The sequence below is a fragment of the Anopheles marshallii genome, chromosome 2 (genome assembly GCF_943734725.1).
Source record: "Anopheles marshallii chromosome 2, idAnoMarsDA_429_01, whole genome shotgun sequence".
Classification (NCBI taxonomy): domain Eukaryota; kingdom Metazoa; phylum Arthropoda; class Insecta; order Diptera; family Culicidae; genus Anopheles; species Anopheles marshallii.
Window position 1 is genome coordinate 12,731,055 of NC_071326.1, and position 26,137 is coordinate 12,757,191.

General features: G+C 42.5%; 1 protein-coding gene across 1 annotated transcript; it reads right to left on the bottom strand.

Moving 5' to 3' along the window:
- Positions 1–20,045: 20,045 nt before the first annotated feature.
- On the bottom strand, positions 20,046–20,679 carry LOC128710173 (cuticle protein 21-like). Its single transcript, XM_053805214.1, has 2 exons — positions 20,668–20,679; positions 20,046–20,606 (listed from the first exon to the last, which is right to left on the bottom strand). Exons 1-2 carry the CDS (start codon positions 20,677–20,679, stop codon positions 20,046–20,048), a joined length of 573 nt encoding a protein of 190 aa, XP_053661189.1.
- Positions 20,680–26,137: the final 5,458 nt, after the last annotated feature.

A 26,137-nucleotide genomic window follows, 5' to 3' on the forward strand; every position in this document is an offset into this window, starting at 1 on the left:
AACCGAAGTAAGTGATTGGGGCACTGTACGGGAAAAATAAAAACAAAAAAAAAAAGAATGAGATTAACAGAGTGCAAGAGAGAGAAGAAAAACAGATAAAATGAATTGGAGAGGAATCGAGCGAGAAAGCATCAGCAAATATTTCAGAAGGAAACAATCGATCGAAGGATGCAGCAAAAGGCAGTCAATAGCAATGGTAAACGATCGCGGTCAGAGCAGGATCGAAAGTATTGAATCGCGAGAAAAACAAGCCATTGTTTGGTGGGGTTGAGTGGAGTGGTGGCAAGTAGGAGCCGGAAGGGTTTTTCTTGCACGCGGAAGAAAAAAAGCACCCAGCGGTTTGCGGGCAGACGACGATGGCGCTTGGCTTTTTGAGGCATCGCAGCATTTATTGCCAGCAGCATCGTCCAATTGTTCAAGTGAATTTGACCTACATCACATCGTTTCGATGTAATTTTCCTTCCGTGCTCCCTTCCTTCCGCCTGATGTTTTCGATGCCGTGTGCTTTCTTCAGTAACCAGCATGCCACAAAATGGTTTCGTGCTGCGGTGCACCAACAACACACTTCATCCTGCCGACTGCAAGCCAAAGATAGACAGCAAAAGTGCCGAGCCGAGGAAACGATCTTATGAATAATTATGTATTAGTATTATCGAAGTATGTTAAATCTTTTGACTTCAACCTTTAGTTTCATGATGCATCTGTTGCATAGATGCATAGGCGAAAACCAAGTTACAGTTTAAAGATTGTGAATATTGTGTGTTAATTCCGTTTTTACTACATAAACTTTTTAAATCATTCACTTATTCTAAAATATTTTTCAAATCTAAGGTATTTTAACCTTTGTGTCAAACTTAGTTCTGCAACATAGTGGACAAAGGACAACAAATTTAATCCACTTGCAGATCCGCTTACGTATTGCAGTATTGTGTATTTCCTTCATTTTTCGCACCTTCTGCATTCATTGTTGTGCTTGGCCATGGTTTCACGCCGCCATGTGAATCACCCACCCACCCAACGCAAATGTGCATCACTGTCCGTGCGATAATTGCAGCACACTTCACGGGTTCAACCAGTGCGGTCGTAAATTGGGTCGGTGTAGCTCGGTGCACCAATTCAGCAGAGAGCGCATGGAACGATACGAACAATGGCGAAGATGAGGTGGTGATGAGCAGCCTGCAGTTCGGTGCGAAGCGAAAGAAAGCAAACTGTAGCACTTTTCTATCCGGTCAAAGCCGAGACAAACAAAATTAGCTTTAATCGATCGGCAAATTGGCTGGCTTGGGTGCATTAGACGGTTGGTGGTTGTTTGCTGTTCTTCGAAGGTAAAGACATTTGCTCTTGAAGCGTTTGGGCAGACCGATCCGCCGTGCGTCTAGCAGGGTGGATGATGCTCAGGGAGAGTGTGTTGGCACTTACCGAAAATGTCGAGCAAAGTCGCGCACACAAATGGTTCACCTTTAACGGTCGGCCTTTAACGGGACGGATTTTTTATGCCGCCCAGCTCACTTTCAGCCTTCACTAGAACCATCAAGACAATCTAATTGAATGCTTCGATCGATGGTCGATGTCTTGGCGGTGGTAATTGATTTGAACGATGGGTAAAATGGTATCCCTGACACACGAGCAAGAATTCGTACGTAATGGCCAAACATAATAACAGACGTGAGGTGAATATTCAAGAGCAGGCCCCGTTTAACGGGCAAAGTGATTATCTCCTAGCAGTTTGTGTTTTAGCATTGTTCAATGATTGAGATGTTTAGATGGCTTGTTATATTCAGTGTTTAGATGTAAAAAGGTAATAGCAGCAATATGGACATATTTGTCGAGAAGTGTAGGCAGCTGTATTCTTCAATAGTTTTCACGGATACAAGGATATCTTCTTCTTCTGGGCCTGCTCAGGGCTGAGCACGTCGTTTAGACATGGCCAGGTCACCAATCCGCTTCCAGGATACTCGGTCCAGGGCTGCATTCCTCCGTCCACGGCTGCAACTAATCTCCGACGGGTTCGATTCCACCTGATCCAGCCACCGAACTCGGTATGCTCCCCTAAGCCTCGTACCGAATGGATCGCTAATGAGCACCTTTCTGGTAGGGGATAGAAGGATATATAAGGATACAATAGCCACAGTGAAAATTGTGATTCGCGAACTCTGTGATGGTAAACGTATCGCATAATGTGATAATATCACGAAATAGTATTTGCTCTGCGGGTTCTTGTTACTTGAAGTCATCGCTTGAATGTTGAACCATGGAGTTGGGTTGGCCATATTTTAATTTTGTCACTTTATACATAGCAGATACGCATACAAAAAACGATTGGTGTTACAACCGTGCTGCGCATAGCTCGAATTTATTAGAGCACCTTATAGAAGCGACCTGTTTAATATTCGTTCATTCACCCATTTTCTCCACCCCGTTGGCCACAATGTGATACACAGTTCATTGGAAAAGGGAGCAGTAATCTCTTACCTTTTGAATGTGGCAGAAGTAACATTCCGACAAGCTGTTTTGTACTACGGCACCGACCCGCGTAACAGGTTATGCGGCAAGTGATCCTCTGTCATTTCTGCTGAAAGTGGAACCTGCTGCATCGACGACTTCTGGGTCGCCACGTCCTCCACCAATGCGGTACATATCCACCGGCCAGCCAAACACATTGTGTCCGGCCGATCCTATTGATCCCGGACGGTGTGTGTGTGTGTATGCATGAGCGTCCAGATGATCGATTTATCATTTATGCTTGCTCCATACACTCTACCGCACGGTCACCATTCAACGCGATTGGAGATGATTGTATTTTTTTCTTCTCTTATATCATTCCACGCTTTTCACGTAGCCCACGCCAAACAGCTTTACACCCGGGTGTAGCCGGTTCGTCGTCGAATTGCTCGCTGAAGTCGTTCGCTTTGTACGGGTCGGTTCGACTGCGCTTCATCAGTAGGTCAGTTCACGCGTTTTACGGGATGATTAATGTCAGGCCGCAGCCACCGGTCGGCGTGTATGGAAGTATTGTAAGCATTTGCATAGGCCTGGCCCATGAACTTGACTCATGAACGTGAACGTTGGGACGGCGAATGCGATGAACTTAAGCACGTTCGTGTTGAATTTCGCATTCAAACATTTTTTTTTGTTGGGAGGGTTCGAGGTATGTTTAAATAGTGTAGAAAATTTGTCAGTTATTGGAGTGCGATCTCTGGAGGATGTATTGTTGGGTATTATTGGTGTATTAAGTGCTCACGAATAAAACGGAATATTTATTATATCGATTTTTTTTATTAGTGAATATTACAAACATAAGTGATCTTTAAATTTCCCATACAAATGCTTACGGATTAGCAGGTTATGTAAAAAAAAAACAAATGTATTGATCAAAAAGGAAATTTATGTGGAGTGTTTTGTATGTTTTTACATGATTTGGGTAAGATGTGGCATCTGCTTCCTTTCATTCACTGCTTCATTTTGCATTAATTTATTATTATTTACCTACTACAAAAACTACAAACGAAATCAATTTTTCATTTTTTGAAATAAAAGAACGATAATAACTCCAATCATAGCTAGGTTTTTTTTTCTTTACCGAACCCGAATTGGAAAGTGAAACTGTAGTTTGATTAGTTTATGGTCCATACGATCGGTTTGCCGGGAATTAGGCGAGAAATGAGACATTAGCACTGTTCAGAGAAGTGAAGTTCGTTATCAGGTTGCGGCATGCTCGCCAGTACAGCCAGACTGGTAGAAAAAAACACAAACACAAAACAAGAAGTTGCTCGATTGCGCCCTCAACTTTCACATATTAGGAGCATTAACAATATGGCATTATTTAGCAGCTAATTAGCCAGCATAGTTATATGGCATGTTGACCATGTTGTTGTAACGGGAATATTCACTGTGATTTGTTATGGTAAATACTTATAACCTGAAAATGCTTATAATGATAAAGGGATCCATCAGAAAAAGACGTGGAGCAAAAAGTTAATCTAATAAAACAAGTTATCCGAAGACGGCTCCGGGAGGAAAATACAATAAATAAAAGTATATACTAAAAGGCTAAATAAATTACAGTGGCGTAGTAACGAGTTAAACTGACAGAAAGCAATATACCAGCAAAATCGAATCAAATAAAATGATATCGAAGAAAGAGGAAAAAAAACCTGATCCCCAAACCAATTGACCCACAGCCCGAGGCCACAAAAAGTTGTTCAATTACGCCGTGCGTGCGACAACTACACGAAAAGGGCTGGGATCGTTTCGGGTTCGGTTTTTGTTGTTGTTTTTTCTTATTTTTTTATTTATTGATTGCTAGAACGACACGTAGCCAACAGATCGCTCTGAAGATGAAACTCCCTAAAACGTCCGAATGGTTTAACACAATCGTTCGATATTTTTGCGTCCAAAATCGGTCCTATTAAGCGTAATTAAGTGTGCGGAACGAACGAAGCGTTTTGCGCGCCTGTCCGAATGAGAGACAGTTCCGAGATCTCAGCAACGTGAGCGCGTGGTGGTCGCGGGACTCGTTCATCAGTAATTAATCTTACCTTTAACCATCATCGCTGGTAAAAATGCGATCAAGGAAACAAAGCCGCCAATGTAACGTTAAAAGGGACGATCGGATGGGATGTGGGATGTGTGGATCCTATCATCAAGGCAATAAAAAGGATAGATAAATAGAGCCGATGATAGTGGTCCCCTACTGACGTGCCTTCCCTTTTGCACCCCGGAAAAAATATTCAAGCAACAATGTCAAATCGCAAAAGGTTTAATCACCGTCCGGGGACAACGCTAGGGTTGAGGTTATTGTAGCATGAACCTCCGTTGCTAAATAAATCAAATTTCACTCTAATCAGATCAACCGGTAGGAGTATGGCGATCATGAAAGCCTACATGAATCGTACGGGCAGACATCAGGGCGAGTCAGTGTGTGCGTGTGTGTATGTGGTACAGGTTCATTATCAACAGAAAGAACCGCCGCTGGGTGTCTACTGACAGGCAAATGGACGATCCGCGACGGTCATTTGGTGAAATGATCCCGCGCCACACGATCATACATTCCTTTTGTAGTTTTGCTGTGGGGGGGCTTCAAGCGATCATGCTAACATAACGGCAACTTAGTCGCTATCCTGTTCGCCGTACATGTTGACCAACATGTCGATTGACATATTTTTAAGTTTTGATGGTTGTGCTTCTGGGTTTCCAGTTTGTAATGGACGGTGCTGCGTTACTTGTGAGGAAAGCAAAATCAAACGCGATGTACACAGGTGTGCTATTTTCAACCGTAATTTCGGCCATGTTTGTTTCATTTTATCTGTTAGGCATTTTAGTTTAACACATTTTCCCAGTCCGCTTGAAGTTTACTACCGTCGTTTGAATTTCTTAAATCGGATTAGGAGAAATGCACACAATTAAGGCCGATTAAAGGGAAGGGTTTTTTTTGCATTGCCCACGTTTCGGTGAGTCTTTTCTTCCTTGTCGGCTTTGATCTTCGCTTTAGGGGATTTCGTTTTATCGTCGAGCTTGAACATACGTAAGCAATTAGAAAAGAGAAAAATTAACGCACACGATTTCATTCGCTTCAATCGTACACTTGTCTGCTAGTGCTGAGGTCCGTCAGTCGGTCAGTTGGTTAGGGATGCGATTTTTCATTACTCTTTATTTTGTTATTTCTCTTATTTCTACCATCCGACACCAATGATGGTTGGGATAAAATTGAATAGGTTTTTGAAGAAAATCTTTTCATAATGAGCAATTTTACCGTGAATCATCTCATTTCTTAAAAATATTTTAGTTTTACGGATTTAATAATCCATCTTTATATATTGAAGATGGTAATTTCCACAAAACAATAAAAAGTATCAAATTATATTTCAATACAATGTGGTAGAGCTAAAACAATAACCGTTCAAAGAAGCAACATATTTATTTAATCAATCATAATCGTAGCCTACAAAGTGGCCGATTGGAGGAACTCGATACGACTGGTGCTATCAATTAAGGCTCAATTTATCTTGCCTGATATTGGACTTGAACTTGACATTCCCATGGTTCGTGGTGCCTTATTGGCGTTTGCCTCACGGATCCAATAATCAATCACAACCAGCAAGAGATGCAAGATCAGATGGAGAAATTGCAATCAATCTTTACTCGCTGAACGTTGCCTGCCAGGTTGGTGGAAGCATAATTCACTCGACTCAAAATTAAAAAGAGGTATTCCAGATTATGATCAAGTTCGTCGCTTAAACCATCGTTTAAAATATTTGTTTTCTTCCCTTTGTCGTGTTTTGCCTGTGTTGTGAGGTAAACTGCTCAAGCCAAAGTTTTCATCGTCTACGTCTAATGTTTTCTCGAATAAAGACATTCAAATGAGTAATATGTGTTGTACGTTTTTCGTGCACCAAGGCGGTTTTGGTCGTATAATGCTAACATGATTTATGCCACTTGTAAAAGGGCCACTTTGCGAATAGACCCAGGACCCAGATGGGAAAGCAATGGTTCGAACCGGGACGTATGTTTGTACGATAGCCAATATTTGGTTTTCGGTTAGCATCGATTCGGGTTGATGAGTTTCCGTTTTCTTTTTTTATTATGTTTTTTACTGCACCCTTTGGCCCTGTCGGTCGGTTAGTTTGAATCACGTTGGATCCGTGTGACGGGCAAATTTATGACAATCGTCAACACGCTGTTAGCTCGATGCATAGACGGAGCGATTGTAGCAACATCATCATCATCGTACACCGCCCGTCACCGTCACCCGCTCGTTCGAGTATGCATTTCGTGCAGGATTTTCGCCATCCTGTCATCCTGCGTCTGTCTTCCGGTGGCGATGATATACGTTGGCCCCGGCGAGCGATAAAACTTTCTTCAAACAACGTGCAATAGCAGCCGGCTCTAAACAACATCATCGGCGTGTAGTCGGGCGAGCATCGATGCCGTCATGACCGATGGCTAGCGGTTAAGTGATCATAAACCTAAATTCCTGCGGCTTTCGAGAAGGGGTGAGGTGGAAAATAAGCAGTCCGCTGTGTGCCTTCGTTTGCTGATAAAATACCCACTTAACCCTTGCGAGCGCCCTACGCCGAGTCGGACCCGCCCTTTGGGCGATCATCAATCAGTGGTGAAATTAGCGACAAATTTTGCATTTTTTACCATCCACACGCGGGTATCGTTCGGCGGAAAGGGCCCGGACCGCGTTGGGTGGTTTATTTTTGTGGTGGTAAAATACTTTAACGGACAGCGAACAGGAACGAATCGTGGTTGTTGGGTACGTTTGTCGGAAATGGTGTGCTGGTGCGTTAAGTTGTAATTTCAGCATTTAACGGTAGACCATAAAGCAAAAGTTTTCCCTGGAGGTTTATTTTTGTGCCCGTGTGCGCGTATTCTCCCGTTATCGTGTCTGCGAAAAAAGGGTGATGAGTTAATTGGCTAGTTCTCTGGGTCAACCCAAATTGAAGTAACATGAGATCGGGTTGTTGGGCATTAGGTTTTGAGATGTTTTTAATTAGGAATGCACAGATTAGAACGAATGTGAATGCAAATACAGTGCGTAGCGTTACTTTGGTTCTTCCCCTAGTAGAAAAGACAAAAGTGAAACGGTTGGAAGGGATGAATGGGCGAGCCGTAAAGTGAGGGAATTATTTGAAAAAGAAAACAAATCGCTACAAGAATAATAAAAAATAAATAAAATAAAAACATACCAATTCAAATTTATTCACATTCATTTACATAATTTAAAAGAAATATGGTGGAATAAAATTTAAGAGGAAAAAAAAAATTACAAAAAATGATTTGATTATTGAAAGAGTCTTAGGTTTTCTGGATTTTCCGACGGGAAGATTATATTAGTGATGATAATGAGTATATATAACAATGTGTATGATCATATAAAATGGTTTTATTAATATATAAAAATATATTTCGTTGGTAGCTGTATTATGTTCCTTGGAGATACAAAAAAATAGTAGAAAGCGTAAAAATGAGCAGTAATAATGAATTAAAAGTCAAGAACATTTTTTTATAATGCTAGTTGTATAGTTATGTTACGAACTGTATATGTAGGATATCCACGTTAATACTTTTTAAACTCAGAATGGCTTTTGCATTAGCGTTGCCCTTCATTATCTGGTATCGTAACTCATTGAATTCTTCGTAATGAGTCCTCATTATTATCACAAAAGTATTTTGTGTATATTTCATAACCTGCAAATGGAGTAATTTAAAGAAATGTATAATCATTACTACACACATCCATCTAGTAAAAAAAGATCGGTTGTTCGCACTGTAAGACGATGCAGCTAATTTTACTTGCTGCTGAACAGTAACGTCAACGCATTGACACAATGTTGAAAGATTTACGATTTCATCTTCCCTATAACCTGCAACGAAAAGACGTTTTTTCGGCAGTTTTCGTGTGAAACGAATCTTAAAGAACCAACGGACGATCCCCTGGAGGGACTGGGAAATTTGTTTGCTACAGAATTACGTTAACATTTTTGCGACAACCTGTTGTGCGGTGTAAATCGTTGATACCGAGAGAACAAAATAAACATGAAAACAGGTAGCACTCGGCCGGTAAGATGGCGACGATGCAATAAATCCTACCGGTGTACCTTCCCTCCGACTGAGGCACCCGGAGCATCGGTGTTGTGCTCCATAAACGCATAACAATCTCCGGGAAGAGCAAGCAATAGCCGAATCCTTCCTATGGGTGGGTTGAACCAATCGGAAACGGTTGGACGATGGCGATGCTGATGCTAAAGGAATGTTTGTTCAGTTTTACGACCTGTCTCAATTTTAAACAAGTGACAAAGTGGAAAGAAATATGTCTTTTCCTTCTAGGTTGGTATTGTTTTAAACAATTGATGTTGCTATGAACAGTACATTAAAGTTAGCCGAGTTCAGGAGAATGTTGTAATCTGGTTCGCGATACGTTGCGGGATGCTTGCGTGAAGCTTTCGTTCCACTGCTTTGCGCACTCGCGAGCTGACCTTCGGTGGATTATCCGTTTTGTACGGTTCGATTCACGCAACGGACACAGATGGTGAGGAAATGCTCCTTTTTCATCGGTGTTGCTGATGTGCTGCGGAACCAAAACTCAGTTCGTGGGGAAGGCCATAGGGCTTTTCGATGGCACAAAGATCAACGTTTAGAGCTAAATAGACAAGATCTTCAAGATAAATTCCCCATGAAAGAAATATTTGTCATTTAAATCGTTTATTGATGAACAAAATAATAATATAAATTAAGTAGTACATCGAGTAATAAAGAGTAATTCAAAATAAAAATAAATACGTTCTACAAGTACCATTTTGTTCACGCAATTGCTGCTTCCTAGTTGCTTAAGCTCTGCTGCACTCCGAGCGGCCGGAATGTCTTTCATACTAATACGTTGCTACCAAATGTTTGGCACCCTTGCAGCTGCATACGAAATCTGAAACCATAAACCATGAATGAGCGCCAAAAGAACGGTGATTGTACAACCGGAGTGTCTGCCTAAGGCCGCCGGTAAATTCCGCAATCGTTTCGGTCAATCGAAGGTTTCGAGGGCTCGGCCAGATTCGAACGGGGTTTTTTTTCTTCTGTTGAGCCGCGAAATCGATCTGTATCCGCAACATGTTACAAGCAAAACGCTCGAATGTCGAGTGGTACATCTGTGCGAACATCACCGAGAAGGTGTGGAGAATGTTTGACAAACCCGTAGTTTCTTCCATCGGTTAGTGGTTCGCATCATCCGGACGCTTCGGAGTCGATTATTCTGGAACATCATAAGCCGATTACCGATCGCTGTTCGAACGAGAGCTGTTTGAAAATCGTATAAAAGGAAAAAATTAAAAAAAACTGCTTATTTGAAGAAAATATCAAAACCCTGCTTGACTATTGCCCCAGCCATAATCAATCCCAGCGATGGCGCTTTGGGTGGCTTAGTTACGCTTTGAAGCGATTGGTAAAATTATTACTTTTTTTTGCATTTTGCGTAAAATTTGTCTCCACCCCACCAACAGTCTTCCTACAAGCCCAATTCTCTGCTGACTTCTACCTTCTTCGTCACGCCACTGTGGCACAATTGCAGGACACTTGCCAACGTTCCACTCGAAAATCGATTGAGCGTGAAATGGAATTAAGAGATTCGATTCGGTGTTGAGGCGCGACCAAACAGCCCCACGATTTAGCGTTTTTTTTGTAGTGCAAACCCAAGATTGCGTGTGTAAACATGGTTCGGTGCCGTCGTCGATGGCTAAATCACTAACCAATCACGCCCGTGTCCTTTGTTTGCGGTGCAGTTTTACGAAATGCATCGAAACACTTGACGATGTGCAGAAGTCGGATGTAAAGTGGGAGCTTTCGCGTTGTTATTAATGTGTTAACCGGAATGGGAATGAGCTAGAAGATATTAATGTTAGAAGTAGATATGTTTGAATTGATTTGCGTATCCTTATCGCTATCAAGCTCCTTTTCATTGCTCATTAACATGCTTGTTAATAGTGGTTGGTAATTATAGCATAAAATATATTCGCAACGGGTCACTAACCTTTTATGTTGCTTGGGACGCTTGTTAGCCAGACCATTATCGGGTTGCTGTAAAATCCTTGAGCAGGAGGGCTTTTCCTGCGTACAATGCACTCACCGTTTGCCGCTCGCTGCACCGTTCTTTGCCAGCCTGCGAGGGTCAATCGATTGCTATAGTTGAGTGCGGTTTGCGTGCGGTCTACGGAGCCATTGAGCGGATTATGCAACATGGCTGCTAATGGTATTAATTGTACGCCTACACATGGCCGGTGCGATTTGCTCAGAATTGTGTTGCAGTTCGACGCGGATATTGCACCAATTACGGTGGTACCCCGTGTGCATCCGATGGGAAGTTCAACGTTCTTTGTCGATTTCTATTTCGGCGCCTATGGTGTAGCCGGCGTTGTGTGTCATTGAACGTGTGGATGGTGTGTCGAATGAAAGGATTACAGCATTCCTGCGGTGAATTAAAAGAAAAATGATTTAAAGCATTTGATGTTTTTTTTTGTACTGAAATAAAGTGTTTCTTAAATGTTAGACTTAAGTTGTTAGTTTGTGTAGTTAGTTAGATATCCGTTTAGCAGATAACCATTTACACGAGTGCGGATCTCCAGAGCGTAGAATCCCTCGCGGGGGACAGATTTAAAAATTAAAATTCTTTTTAAAAAAATAAGTGTTGTTAGCATTGTAAAGAAGTGTAAAGAATTGCTTATGAATATTTCAAGTAATTTTCAATTTTTATGAATTCTAGGAGTTGCAAAACGTAATTATGAGCAAACGGCGTTTGAACATTCAAACTGTACATGAATTCCAGAATTTGTGGATTTGCATGGCGGTGATAACTCACCGTAATTAATTATCTGTGCTGTAACTTCGTTGTTTGTTGGTTTGTTGGTTGACATCTTTTACCAGTCAAGCGTTGCCTTTGTTTACTTTTTGGAAAATATAATACAAATCGAATTTGTTCGAACGCAGTAACCTTATATCTCCTGTTAAATAAGATATGCTAGCGTAGACTATTGAAAAACTGTTTTCAAAATGCATAGAAAAGCTGATACTTTGAATAATTAATCATCCGATTAGCAATGTATACCCACCACTATTGTCGTCTATCGTTTTTCACGAAGTAGGTAATGTTTTGGCAAAATATCCAATATCGATAGCCAACCCCAGGCAGACAGCCAGGAATCCCACGCCCTTTTCAGTGGGGTCACACGGCACACAAACGTAGAGGTTCGTCTTGAGGTTCGAGCATAATTTATTGATGCTGCTGCGACGACGATCGATCGACGAATCCGACGAAAGCGAGCCAAAAGTAGAACCCAAGTAGGTCAGCGTGTAGCCGCGCCCTACCACGCAGCCGACCTGAGCTACGATTTGACCCTTGGTCGACGCTTTCGGGACTTCGAGATGCGAGAACAAGCGACCCATCTTCAGGCTCTTCAATCTTCATCCGAACGCCAGTATCGATGGCGGAAACGGGTATTCCTCTTGCCGTGCCGTGGAATCGGAATCTTTTTTTTACCATTCCACGATTCGTTCCACCGGGCTATATTCACGTAACGCCAACCAAGTGCACCACACCTCACGAACTCACGGAGCGCAAACCGGAGTCGGTTCCGACCGATCGTACGCTAATTGACCAGAAGGATGCCGCCTGCGAAATGGTTGCCAGAAAAGGAATGGGAAGTCCCAAAACAGGAGCTGCACATCCGTGCTGAATGTGTGCAAGTGTTGATAAATATTTTCAATTGCACCGAGTGCATCCCTGCAGTGTAGCGGTGGTCTTTTGCTAACGCTGGTCCCATCCGTTTACCCCGTCCCGGTGTTCTCGGTGCAAGCATCTCGGTGTGTGGTTCGTTTTTTGTTGTTGTTGCTGTACGAAGCAAGTTTGCATTGGGAAGGAAAAACAAGGTGCCAATGGGCAATTGGCTAGCATTTTGCTATGCGATGCCACTTGCGCTACTTCACCTGCACCTGCTGGGAGTAACCTGTGGCGATTGTTTGCCGTCCGGGAAATGCATTGATCACCCGCCGGGGAGGAATGTGTACGGACACAAATAGCGATGCGGGTGTTGGGAATGGTCGCCATCATGCTGTGGCTTGCTTTTGCATGAACTTCTGCAACGAAGTGCAGCAGAGTTATTGCTCAATTCCAGTTGAAACGTTTCGGTCAGGGCTTGCGTTGCTGGGTGGGCTGTGTGCGTGCTATTTGTCACTTTTATGCCTTTTCAATAAAAGGTACGTATCAGCCATCAATCGGTTCGGAAAAAAAACCACAAAAGAAGGACACGATTCCGTTGTGCTGTGAGGTTTGTTTTATTTGAACGGTAGTGTTGTTTTAAATCGTTTTTGTGACGGTTGTGCCAGGAAGCTTGGTAAATTGATTATAGCGCAGTGTTGGGTAAACATTGACACTCTCCAGGAGTGACATTGATATTTTTCAAATTGTGGTTTTAAAGCGTAAAACACATCCATGTCGTACGGATTGAGAAATTGATTCGAACACATTCTCATTATTGAAATATTTTTTGTTCGGGGTTCTATTAGAAATAAAAGTTTGTAAAAGTTTTCTGCTCGAAATTACTTTATTACATTCAGAAACCATGAAGATGCTGTATTATGTTTACAACTATTGTTTGCAACAGTTGTTTTAAAATTAACAGCACATCTTTACAATGCTTTTAGTTGACTTGTTGTAACTGAGCTGAGCTAAGCAGTTGAGCTGAGCAGATTTGAATAATATTTTGAAGTTTCCCAATATACTGAGCAGAATCCGCAGGAATCCAATTAGAATGCCATCACAGCAACGCTGCACGGTCCCGTTAGCCGAGATAAGTCCTAGGCGCTGGCGGTTTGCCCTCATTTATTTCCACAATATTACCATAATACCGACACTAGCCATATCCATTCATCCATCGAACGATCGAACCGAGTCGCATTTTTACGCACGAGTTGCAGGTGGAAAGGCGACGGCTAACGACAATACTTAAGATCGCCCCAGAGGCATCTCGCGCAGCGATCAAGAACACGCTACGTACGGCGAAGGACTGGCCATGCGTGACATCACCCGCTAAGAACCGTGTCACAGTCCCCGGTCAGCTGGATCAATCAGCATTTGTGTGTTTGAATTGTTTCTTTCCCCACCGCACCACCTATCACCCATCGCTGTTCTTCGCTCCCGCATGGTTGTGTTCATCCTTCGCCACAGACCATACCTGTTGGAAGTTTGCCATCGGTACGGATGGGGTGCGTTTTTGCTGTATTTTGGCAATCGACCACGCATGATGCCATCGTTACAAATGTACAGTTACAATCACTTTGCATGCGGAACAAAACGGCATGCGCCTACAGTACTCTCCCGTCTTTGTCGTGTCCGAGAGTGAACGAACTTTTCGCGCAACTAAAGCGTACATGGTTTAGGTTAGGTTTTAATGGATGGATTTAAATAATTAATAATCTCCTATGGGAAAATAATTTAAAAACAATCTTGGTAGGTGAAATGTAAAGGACATGATGTAATCTTCTGGGGGTTTATTGTTTTCAATATCAGCAGTTATATATTTGAATATTGTATAATGTCTAAAACATTAAAAAAGATTGTAATTTTCTTGTTTTGTGCCACTACAAGCTGAAGAGAGCTTCACATTCTAAATTTTCTTGACCTTGTTTATCCGTAGCTGGGTTGTCAGTTTTCTTTACGATAGTACAATACAGGTAAGTTTTAGTATCAGCCTTTAATTGCTTAGCCGCTACCATTTACATCACTGAGCTACCCCCCAACCGGCTAAATAATGTGTCTTGGGGACTGCCTGTATGTATTTTACACAAACCTTACGGAATGTCTTTGATTATCTCGACGTTTCTGTACATTTCATGAGAAAAATATTCTTCAGCTAACAAAACCTACCAGCACGAGTATCCGTAGTCAATGATTTCGCTAGAGAAAGAACTACCAACCTGATAATGATAACGAAAGCTTTAACATTCCCACTGTATTCCAAAAGAAAGCAAAACCACCAGCAATACTTGCATGCCTCGTGACTCCACATATCCGCGGAAGATTCCTTTGTGGAATTCTTCAAACCCGCGATCGCGCCGCCTTCGACAGTCAGTGCGTGATGGGGTGACAGCGGCGACGAGCAATGACGAATTGAAAACTACTACTTTTTCCTCACTTCCTTCTGCGTGACGACTTCAACCATGGCCGTCCTTAAGAGGGGAGCTAACTCTTCCCCTTCTCCCACATTCTCCCCATTCACCCCTCGCTTCCAAAACCACTAAACCGCTTTTAGCACGCGCGCATGGTTGAGAATGCTTCTTGCGGCTGGATTTTGTGTCACTGTGCGGTGTGATATTGAGGTTAATGATAGTTTGTCCGTTTGTACGCTGGCGTGTGTGTGTGTGCGCCTATGGTTGAATATTTACCTTCCTGTTCCGTCAGAAACTCTCAAGTTTGAGGATTTGTGTTGTCATCTCAAACTGTCGTTTCCCAGTTGAAATTTGTCGTTCGGTTGGCTGGTGGGTATTAGCAAAAGATTTTGTTGTGCGTCTTTCACCGCAGCCGGTACTATATTACGAACTTTAGGAAATGGTTAATTGCAGCCTACGCTCCGTCCAACCGACCCACAGCATTTATTTTTCAATTTCATCTTATGAATATTACTTTCGGTGGACATTCGGGGATATGATGATGGGTGTGTTTGTTTCTGTCGCAGGTTCCGTTCCAGTTGCCCACCAAAGTCTAAGTCTGTCGGAAGCCTAGAAAGCAAGGTACGGCAGCATAAACACGCGCGCGACAATTTAGTCAATTTTTGGAGCAACACAGAAACAAACTATAATTCCCGAGCTCGTCTCGCTTCGATTGACCGTTGTGTTTGTGCTGGTGGATATGCGTACGCTTCCGTGACGATGAGAATGAAGGTGTTTGCTTCTTCCTCAGTAAGTTCCAGATTTTCCTGCCTACCAGCACTATTTGCAACCTCACGAGAGAAAGTGCCGCGTAATAGAATGCAGAAGTTGGTTTTATTTTATTGCTTTTTGCTGGTGGCTGGATGTTTCTGGGTGGTAAAATAAAAAGTACACAAGTGCGTTCCTTGATCGTGGGAAGATTTGTGGTGGTGTTTTTTTTTCTTCGCTGCTACAAGTATGCGTGAGTTCGTTACTCATCCTCAAAGATGATCTTCGCACGATGACTACAAACCTTACCGTCTGGGGCATATAATTTGTGAGCACTATTCTTTGTTTCTAGTAATGTAATTTCTTGTGCCGTTTATCTTCACGTATTCCCGGTGTGCAATGATGATGCAGCAAAAAGGTGTGTGATTTGTCCAGAGCGAAACATTGTTATTTTTCTATATATTTGATTGATCATTTTCATTTGCAGTGAGTTGGCGTTCTTCAGTGTAGTCATTTTTTTTGTAACGTAGCAAACGTCTTCATTCCAACCAGTCACATTGGGTCGAACTGTCCCATCGGTGCAAATGTAGGTCACCGCCAACGCATGTCTTACTCACCACTTTCGGGACTCACCACCGCGGTCACTTTACCTTTCCGGCTAATAAAGACACACAGGAGGCCAACCATTTAACCCTTCATCATCGACCGTTGTTCTTGCTTGCTCGAACGATGGTGTTGTTTTTGTTGCTTTTGTTTCTCTGTGCGTATACATTATTTTTACTAACCCTCGTTCCCTGCTCACATTCGCTCACAGCCGGAAAGCGGGCTGATGAAATCGAAAATGATTCAGTGAAAACAACGCCGGCTCGTTCCTGTGGTGCCCATCGTGAGACGGGCGAAAAGAGCGACCGGAAAGCCACCGCAGCGAGTGGCATCCAAAAAACGGTGGCAAAACCTTGGCCTTGGCTTGGCCGCGAAGAAAGTGATGATTTGGCGCCGGGTGAAGGAAGCGTACGCAAAGCAACATTCAGCAAAAATCGATCGTGACCTTCTATTGTACCGACACGGTTCCCATTCGCCTTGTAAAAGGGCGAAGTTAAAAAAAAAACAACAACGACCACTAAACAGCGCGAGAACTTTTAGTGCGTTGACGGTGAACGCAAAAACAAAAACCGAAAGATTTCAACGCCGCCCGGCGGTCGGTAGGCGAGGAACGGACGAAAGTCAGCGAAATGGATTTGGTTTTTATTGAAACAAAATGTGCACCAGCCGTTGCTTTATGCCTCAGTATATGTGTGTGTTTGTGTTGATGCGTGTGTGCAGACTATTTGTCTGGCAAATGTCATACCGGTCGTGCCTTAACCCGTTCCATCCGAGTGGCCTACTTCCTGAGCGGATCTGGTCCGACCAAAGCCAAACTACCATTGATCTATGGTTTTATTTTCTACACCATCCTAATGGTGCGCTTTTGCGCCCGGTAGCCACACAAGGTTTTAACGCGAAAGAAGGAAGGCAAAACCCGAACATGTCGAGCGCTGCACGGGCAGAATGTGTTGCGGTCACAACCGCTTGACTCTTGAGTGCAGCATACGGTCCCGGATGGACTGATCGCTTGACAGTTGCTCTGCAATCCGATCGCCATCTACGAATCAGGATTCTTCAATTCGCTGACCGGCCGAACGGTAGGCATAAAAAATGGGTGAAAATAAGAAAAAAAGAAACCCGTTCCAGTGTGTTTCTTTATTTGCTCCTGATTCGCTTCTGGTGGGGCAAGTTTGTTATTATTTTTGGTATTAATTTCCAGCTGTACGTGGTTTGTTTTCATTGCAGGATTTGATCTTTTTATGGTGTTCAATATTAAAAAAATGCAGGATAGATAGGATAGATGAAGCAAATGTGATGTGGAATGTTTACTTATTTCTTTTGGCATTTGGTTGCTCTTTCGCTGAAAATGATGTGAAAGATAAACTAATACCGTATCGTATTTGTTTTTTTTTGTGTGTTGTTAATGTGATACGTTTTTCCTTTAGATAGTAGAGGAAGAGTCGCGCTGTTGAATGTATAACCTTAATTAATGCATAATGCTACATCGTTGATTGAAACGGGAAATGTAGACGTAAATAGATGATAAAGAACGGCATTCTCTTTATAAACTTATTAACGAATATTGCAGATAACAGTGGAGAAAGAGACTTAACAATCTAGATTATATCATCGATAAAATGTTGAAGCGCCAAGAAATAATATTGGTTTATTTGCATAAGGAATACCAAGTATAATGAAACAATTTCTTTATCATGTTATTTTAAATAAAATTTCCATCCTCCACCCCAATTATAAACAACCACTTTATAAGGTTCTTCTAACAATGTTCATCAATTGTTTAAACCTTGTTCAAAAATTACTTTTCGGTCACAAACTACTAACAATTGGGTGAGAATGGCTAGAATCTACAACACTTGTAGAGTAAAATAAGGAAATGAAATAAATTGAACATAATAAATAATATATTTTTACCTTCAAATTTCTTAGAAATAATTAATGATAATTGTTAGTGTAAGATTTAGACTCCAAATGACTAATGCATTACCTTAATAATATCTTCACTACATTCTTTGAATTAAAATTTAAGAAATGTTATAAAAGTTCCCTAAAAATAATTGCATGAAGTTTTCATTTAGCTTCTTTATATATATTCTTTATATATTTTTCTTCCTACAAATAGTTGTTAAGTTATTTTATGATAAGGTTTAAGGTTTTAGGACAAGTTCCTTCAACAATTGGACATTATATTTCTACAATAGAGACTAACGTATGAATTATTTATTTTTCGAGAATAATATCAATAATTTTAATTCTCCGAAGATCCTCTCAACTAGGTACATGGAATGAATGTGCACTTATGAATCAAAATGCATTTCTGTAATGCATTGCTAATGGCATACTGCCCAAACGTAAAAAAAGACTTATTCTATTAACCTCACACTATACATGGGAATGTTTATAAATAATTCCACCGACTCAAATTAAGCTCAAATGATGACTTTTTATAGTCTATCGTACCGATAACACCAACCATCGAGCTCCCACCGACCGTTTTGCATCACCAATGACTATCAAAGCCCGTGGCGAAGCCCTACTGACCAACCTGTTTTCCTGCACCTCACAATAGCAATACACCGGGAGCACTGTGCTTCGGTGTTGTGATACTTTTTTTCGTCCAAACCAATGCTTTACGAATTCCCGCGAGAGTATGAAGGAAATGAGTTGGCCTCGGTGGCCTCGGGCGTTTCATTTCTCCGTGGTAGCAGTGGTAGGAAGTCACAACAACACCAAATATCCATATGCTACCCGAACGAGACGCACAAGCACGAAGGAATAGTAAAGACCGTCGGCACTGGCCTCCCCTATCGCTGGCTCCCAAAGCAGTGCGTCCTCACACGCACCGATTTAATTACTCATCCTCACTCAAAGCCTCATTCGTGGAGATTTGAATTAATTAGCTAATCTGCTGAAAACTGTGCCAACGGAAGTGCCAACGAGGTGGTTCCTCTCCCCGACACTGAAGAAGACAGAGGGGGTTTTTTTTCCAACTCCGGGTCAGGTTTCTGTCCTTCTTTTGCACCCACTATTACCCTAACCGACATCCCCATCCGTGCCGGGGAGGGCGGTATATTGAGAGAAATGAAAAGTTTTGTTTTCGTTTCAGCCCACTTTTCATCCGTCGTCCGCTTGCCACCGGCTGGTGCATTCTTTTCTGTTTTGTTTCCGAGCTTTTCCGCTGCCTGCCCGTTGTGGCGTTGCCATACTTTGGGACTACCAGTTTCAGGTCAGAATAATTCCCGTCCCCGAGGTCGCACAAGTTTCCCGCCAACCCGCCGAGCAGGGAAGACCGATTAATAAATGGTTCCCTACGAATGGTGTTTCATCCATTGGCGAAGGCCACACAATGCAATGGGTGCCGGAGCGGAGGTGCGGTGCAGAAATTCACAGGCACCACTCGTCTATTCGCGATTGCGATTCGCAGCGTTCGTCACTTGCGCTCGTTCCCAGCGTTTAAGTCACCCGGAGCATTTGCTGATGATGGTCGTTAAGCAGCGTTTGGCGTCACCCGCCATGATCGTCTTCCGTTGCGCTTTTGCGCGTCACGGGATGCAAAGGGGATACGAGACCGGTTAGATTAGCTTGGAGTGGAGATTTAGCGGTTTAAGTTTTGCCATCTACTTCGCCAGCAGACGTGGCAGACGGATACGAACGTTCGCCGAAGGCTCGTTAATTTGACAGCAATGAGATGGAATGAGTCTGACGGCAAGTGGCTACAGTCGTCCGGACCCCATAATTCACCCGTGTTGCGCCGGATGCAACCGGACAGAGTGTCCCGGATGGGGTAGATTGATTGTGGGGCTGATAGCTGCCTTACTTCTGTCATAGCTCCCCATAAAACTAGCTCCAGTGTTTGTTGTGTAGATCCCTTCACGTGCACTGCATCGCTCTCTCTCTCTCTCTCTCCAAGAGAGCTGCAGAAGCCGAAGATCGTAACGATCAACAAATCAACGCGCTATGTTTGGTGAAAGCATTTTATTGAATTAACATTATCGGCATTCTTCGACTGGTTACACCGTATCCATGATCAGAGCGGGTGGAAATTAGTTGCGTAGCAGAACGGTAGAAGTTTGTTGAGGGGAGGTAAGCAGAGCTGGACGATGGTTGCCCGAAACCAGATGGCCAACGTTCGGTTGTCTTACGAGGACGGCTGGCTGCAGGGTGTGGATGAGCTGTGCTCTCGAACCAACTGACGGCTGATGACGAACGACTGCATTGAATCCACGCACATCGTCCGCGGTGTAGTCAACGATGCGTTCCGTGCCGTCCGATTCCAACGTGCGGTACTGGCCTCGTACCCGATCACCGTTGCGCACTTCCTGCTGGCTCTTGATGTCTCCCGAAAGTTCATCGCGCACAGCGTAACCATAGCTGTAATCATCGCGATCGTAGTCGGATTCACGCCGGTCCTGCAGATCCTGGTCCTGGTTACGGCCCGAGTAGTGTTGTTCGTTGTAGAGGTCATTATAGTTGCGTGAGGATCGTGCACCATCGTCATAGGATCGGAGTTGGTTCAACCGATCCTGCGAGCGACGGCCTAACTGCTGACCGTACTGTTGCGCTGCAACATTAACCAGCAGAAGGGCTAGTGCGATGAGTGAGATCTAAGGAGAGAAAAATTGGATGTAATAACCTAATGTGCCAAAACTCGCAGAGATGTTTTACCTTGGAGTTCATTTTGATAGACGTTGCGATCGAATACGAAGAGGCAATTGTAGCCGATTAACTTGTGTTACTCTTAGAACACTCAACTACCCAATGATGTCTGTTCTGGGCGCATCCTGTGCGTTTTATAGTCGTTCTAGCAGTCGGCGAACAGAATAGTAACCCAGCTGAGGTTGCATACCCGCGAAACATCACACTTAAGGTGAACTATCTTGGTGTAGGCTGGGCACCACTATCACATTTCATCCGGTTGATCTTCATGCACTAATTGATTACAACGTTCCCGTATGATGTTCAGATGTATGCAATACATGTCGGTTTTCTTGCGGTTAAAGCCTTAGTATCCGATTACGTGTGAAGAATGTTGTGGTATTTGGCGCGAGAAAAGCGTTACAATGTTATTTAAATGTTACACTCGTAATAACCTTGATTTTTTTGTCTAACATTGTAGATGAAGTGGAGAGCATACATGGTCGAATAATTATTTGATGTAAATGTTTATTTATATAAATCGGATGCAAATCCAAATTTGAAGAAGACTTTACACATGTCTGTCTCTTTATCTGATCCCATGTTTAATATGTGTGAGTGACATGTGGCAACATAAAATTAAAATGAAACTTCAACAATTCAACAACAATTCATAATGAATTTTGTAGCTGACCAGGACAAAGATTAAACTAATTTTGATTAATTTATTAACTATTCCTAACTATAGCCAGTTATACTAAAATGAAAATAGCTCAAAACCTGAGTAAAACTATCATTTGCCTGGTGAAATTGCTCGTCCCGCTTGTTTATCCATAAAATGCATCAAGCCGAACGTTAACCCAATTTTCGTTAAATCAATTCGATCGAATCCATAAATAAACTCCCTTCCGCATCGTTCCCAACCGAAAGCAAAGTGTCAAAAATATCGAACCTCCAATTTTTGGCCACGTTTCCCAGCGCTGACCGCTTCCGGCCGTGCGGCAGTGATTTATGAATGAACTAGATTTCAATTTCCATCGACACACCAACTTGATTGCCTACTCCCAGGGTTCCCCCCGAACCACTTCGTCTCATTAGAGCCGTCGGACAACAGTGCACCGAGCACCGAGCTTACTTGTTGTTGGGTACGTCCGTAAAAAAAAATGGCGGTACGAAAAGAAAGCAAAAAGTAAGCCAACCACCTGAGAAGCGGCTCCGTAATTTTAAGATTCGAAAAGAAAAAAAAAACAACAACAACAACCCCTGAATAGCTTCAAACAAACTGCCGCAATGTAGCAAACGGAGGAGAGAGGGCAATTGGCCTAATGTTGGTCCGACGATGGACACCGAATCATGATACCGTCTAGCTGATGATCGTAATCAATGGTGCGATGACGCACTGGGTGCTTGTTGCTAAGCCTGCAAACACTTATCGGCTTTCGGTTCAATGAAGATGCTTCGGGCAGAAAGTGTGAGCCGTGTCTGATCGAACGATTATTTCGCTCGGTATCTTGACTAGTAGTTAATGCAGACGTCGCGGCTCATGGTGAAGTATCGTACTCAGCGTAAGCGTATGTGTGTTTCGGTAGTAACACATTGTTTAGGTACGATCAGTAGATAACGTAGGTTAGCATGGAACACTTTGAAATGTTTCGCATATGCTATTATTTCCGATACGTCCAATGTATGTTCTAAAGACATAAAAATACCTTTCACATGGTGCATGACCCACTTCAGCCAGAAAGCGATTCACTTTCCTCCGCTGGGTTCACGACGTAAGACGCAACAGGAAACGATAACACCTTCGTCTTCCGCTGACTTACGAAATGAAGCAATAAAGCTGCGATTCCAGCTCGTGATCGTTAGTTTACCCAGTTCCGGTAAAGATTTTTCGCCGACCGCACCATCTACCGCCATTGGACGAAACATTTACCAGCCAGTGGGAATCGAGTCAGCAGAGAGGTGTTTTTTTTTACAAAAGGGTCAAACTGTGAGAAAAGAAAACTACCCAAACACCAACTTGCATCAAATTGGGCAATGGTTCTTGTTGTTAGGGGAGGGCGGGGGGTATCGAAGCTGAACGATGATTAGCTGATGGGCGGCGTTGGGTGTGCAAGACACGGTGAGGAAGTCCTAGATCCGTGGTTTGTTTGACTCGCCAAACATCGTTGACCTTAATTTTTATGACGCGAGCAGATGACGAGTGCGGAAGATTTTCGGCCGGCTAAAAGCGTTACCGCCTGTTACCGAAAGCAGAACTTGTTTGAGTTTTTTTTCCCCCTTCTTATTTTGGTAGTCACGGGACTAACTCGCTTTGCTTGTGATTGAAACCGTTTTGATTTTTTTTTCTAGACACGGAACGAGATCTGCCCGTATGTGATGGTAGAATAATGGGAACCACAACCGCGACGATAATGATGATACTGACCAGGGCGAAATATTGCTAAAAGTTAAATGCGATTTGCGGAACTTTGGAAATGGAACTGTAAGTTTTCGTCTGACGCTATTTTTTTTTTTTTGCTAAACCAGTTCGGCCACAATGATGCATCACCCAAAAGCAACAAAATCATGCACAGTAAGCAGTAAAGAATGGCGTTACTTGTAATGGTCGGTTTGTCGAACCGGTTGATGTGGTAGGGATGAATGAGTTTGTTTGGTGAAGTAGAAGATGACTTAATTTAAGACGGTTTAGTTCTGCTAAGGTTTTCGGCGCTTCTCGCCGTCACTACCGCTGAAGTCTCTCAGATGATCGTTTCTTTACATAGCGGATTTGAAGTGTTTGTTCGGATTGGCAGTATTCGTGTCGGGGGTTTGGAATATAATGCTTTGCGGTTAGTATTTCGGCAATAAAATTGAAGAGAATTTAAACAAATTGAGTTAAATTGAAGATCAACTGATCAAAGTAGGAATTTGATCTACACTATTAGCTAATCGCTTAAATCATTAAATCAATGTTAAATATGAGAAATTTGTACATATAAAGCAAAATCAAGGTTATGACGCACTGAGACAGTACTGTAAAAGAAATAATACATACAATGGAATCACTTGGCCCAGCCAAAAGCTGCAAATATTGAACGCTAATATGCACCCACTGCATCCACCAAAATGGTGTGAAGCAAACACTTATTATCGATATTCACTCGCACCGTCCGACGTTCCGGCTGGAGGCTTGCTGCGCGATAATTGAGTGCTTAAAAATGTCCTCAAAAAAAAACCCCCCGGTTGACATTCTTTTTGTAACGGGTTTGGTTCTTGCCTGGGCATGCTAACGAACGCAAAGAACCGTTTGAAGGATGCGTAACGAAAGATGCAAAATATTTGCCCGTGTACTCAGGCTTTACGTCCTTGACTGAAGGAGACGTTACCAAATGCATCCAAACAACACCAGTCAAATGTTTGTGTGAATGTGCCGTTCCGTTTTGCAAATAAGTGAACAGAATTTATCATCCCCTTGTTACGGCAGACGTTTCAGGACGGGACAGATGTGTGTAAAGCTGAGCTTCGCCATGATTTAAAAAAAAAATTGTATTCCATTCTGAGCGAATTGTTGACGTGAGTAACGTATTTTTTGTCGCTCAAATACCCTATACATTGGCACGGTTTTATTATTAGCCACATGGAATGGATGCAATTTTTCACCATTTCTTCTTAACGCCTTCACACGGACGTTTTGTAGTGAAATATGCAAATAGACAAGCGCGCACACGCGCGGTAATGACACGCAGCAACAATAAAGGTTGACGCCTAACGGGATGTCGAAGGCCAAGGCCGGGAGGATAAATTCGGTACATTACGGCATTGAGTATTTTATTGCTTACATCGTTATTTGCGACAACAGCAGATCGGTTGGACCGAAAGACCGACAACCATCTCCACACATATGTGACATGGACACCATTAATTTCATGTGCCGTTTTTTAAAAATTCCCATCTCACATATTCCTCCGCCTGCCGGCATCCTTCACGGATACTCGCGTTCATTTTCGAACATACCGTTTTACGATATTTATGATCGGTTGCTTCATTTGCATGTACGGTTACCATAAAAAAAACGCCGGATCACTTTGGTGCAGTATAGGGAAAATGCCGAAAAACCTGAATGCGTGCGGTTCGTTTGTCGGTCTGTGCGCCGAAGCCTGGGAGGAGCAATAAATAAATAATTATTATTATCATACAGCTCTAAATTTGCCTTCATCCCACCGGGCCATAGGCGACCAGGAACGGGGACGTGCCTTTCTTCCCAAGCGGAAACGTGTAAATGCACGCGCTCAACATCGTCTAAACGATGGACGTAACGGAATGATCATTGAATTATGCTCAATGATTTGGGCTGTTATCCGATTGAATTTAATAGAAAAAAGGCTGATAAGACAATATTTAATAACAAAATTCAATAAATATAACACAGTTGTGAGTAGATTGATCTCGTCTGTTCTGAGTATATCATCAATAATCGGTTAGGAAAGTATTGTAGAATTAGAACTTTGGCGTGCGTGAATTTCGACGATATTTCTTATCCCTTTTTTATTGGTAGCGGCGACGGTCTTCACACGACCGGTTTAAAATCCCGTCTACACCAAACCCCCGTACGCAAGACTGACTATCCAACTGCAGATAAATAAAGTCACAGAAAGCCAGAACTGGCAGGCCAATACCTCTTGAGGATGTTGTTCCAAACATCTGTTTATTAGCTAAGGACAGTACAAGATATTTTAATTCACCCCTGTAGATGTCAGACTCCTAGAAGCAAGTTCCTACATATCTTACTTAAAAATGGCTTTAGTTCATCGTCTGAATCTCTGAATCTGAAAAGTCATGCTCAAGTCAAAGAGGTGATCATCGACAAATTAGTTTTCCTATTGTTTAATTTCGGCCCGGTGGTGTATTTGGTAGCGGTGGCGGTATTCATACGACCGGAACTGGACCAAAATTCCATCCGGACCAAACCCGCGAACGCAGAACTGACTATCCAACTATGGGTAGACAAAGAAAAAAAAGAAGATGTTTAATTTCAACCCTTCACATTAAAGAGTTTTACTCAATGATAAGAGATCATTGATCATTGATACTTTTAGTGATGCTGTTTACGTTTTTGTCAGATACATTACTGTGTCCTTTGCAATCAGGTTTATATCGCAGTACTTTAGATCACTCTTCATATGTGAAACAATATTGATCCTAAAACACTTCCTTGTTGTTGATAGACTCAGAAAAGGCTTTATTGTACAGAATTTTTTTACGTTGACTTAATATACACGGAGAACTATAAATTTTGTCTTAAAACTAAAGCTGCGTGAAGTTAGCGCGTAATGTAATTAGTTGTTGCGCTTGTTATTAATTATCTTTGGCAAATGTTAAACCTTCATGGAATCCTGTTTGTGGTTAAAGTAAAGAGAAAACGTCGCTACGAAACCATATAAAACGATAATTCTTCTCATCAACGCCCGGAAGATAGTGGCATCGATGCAAATCATCACACTGAACATTAATCAGAAAT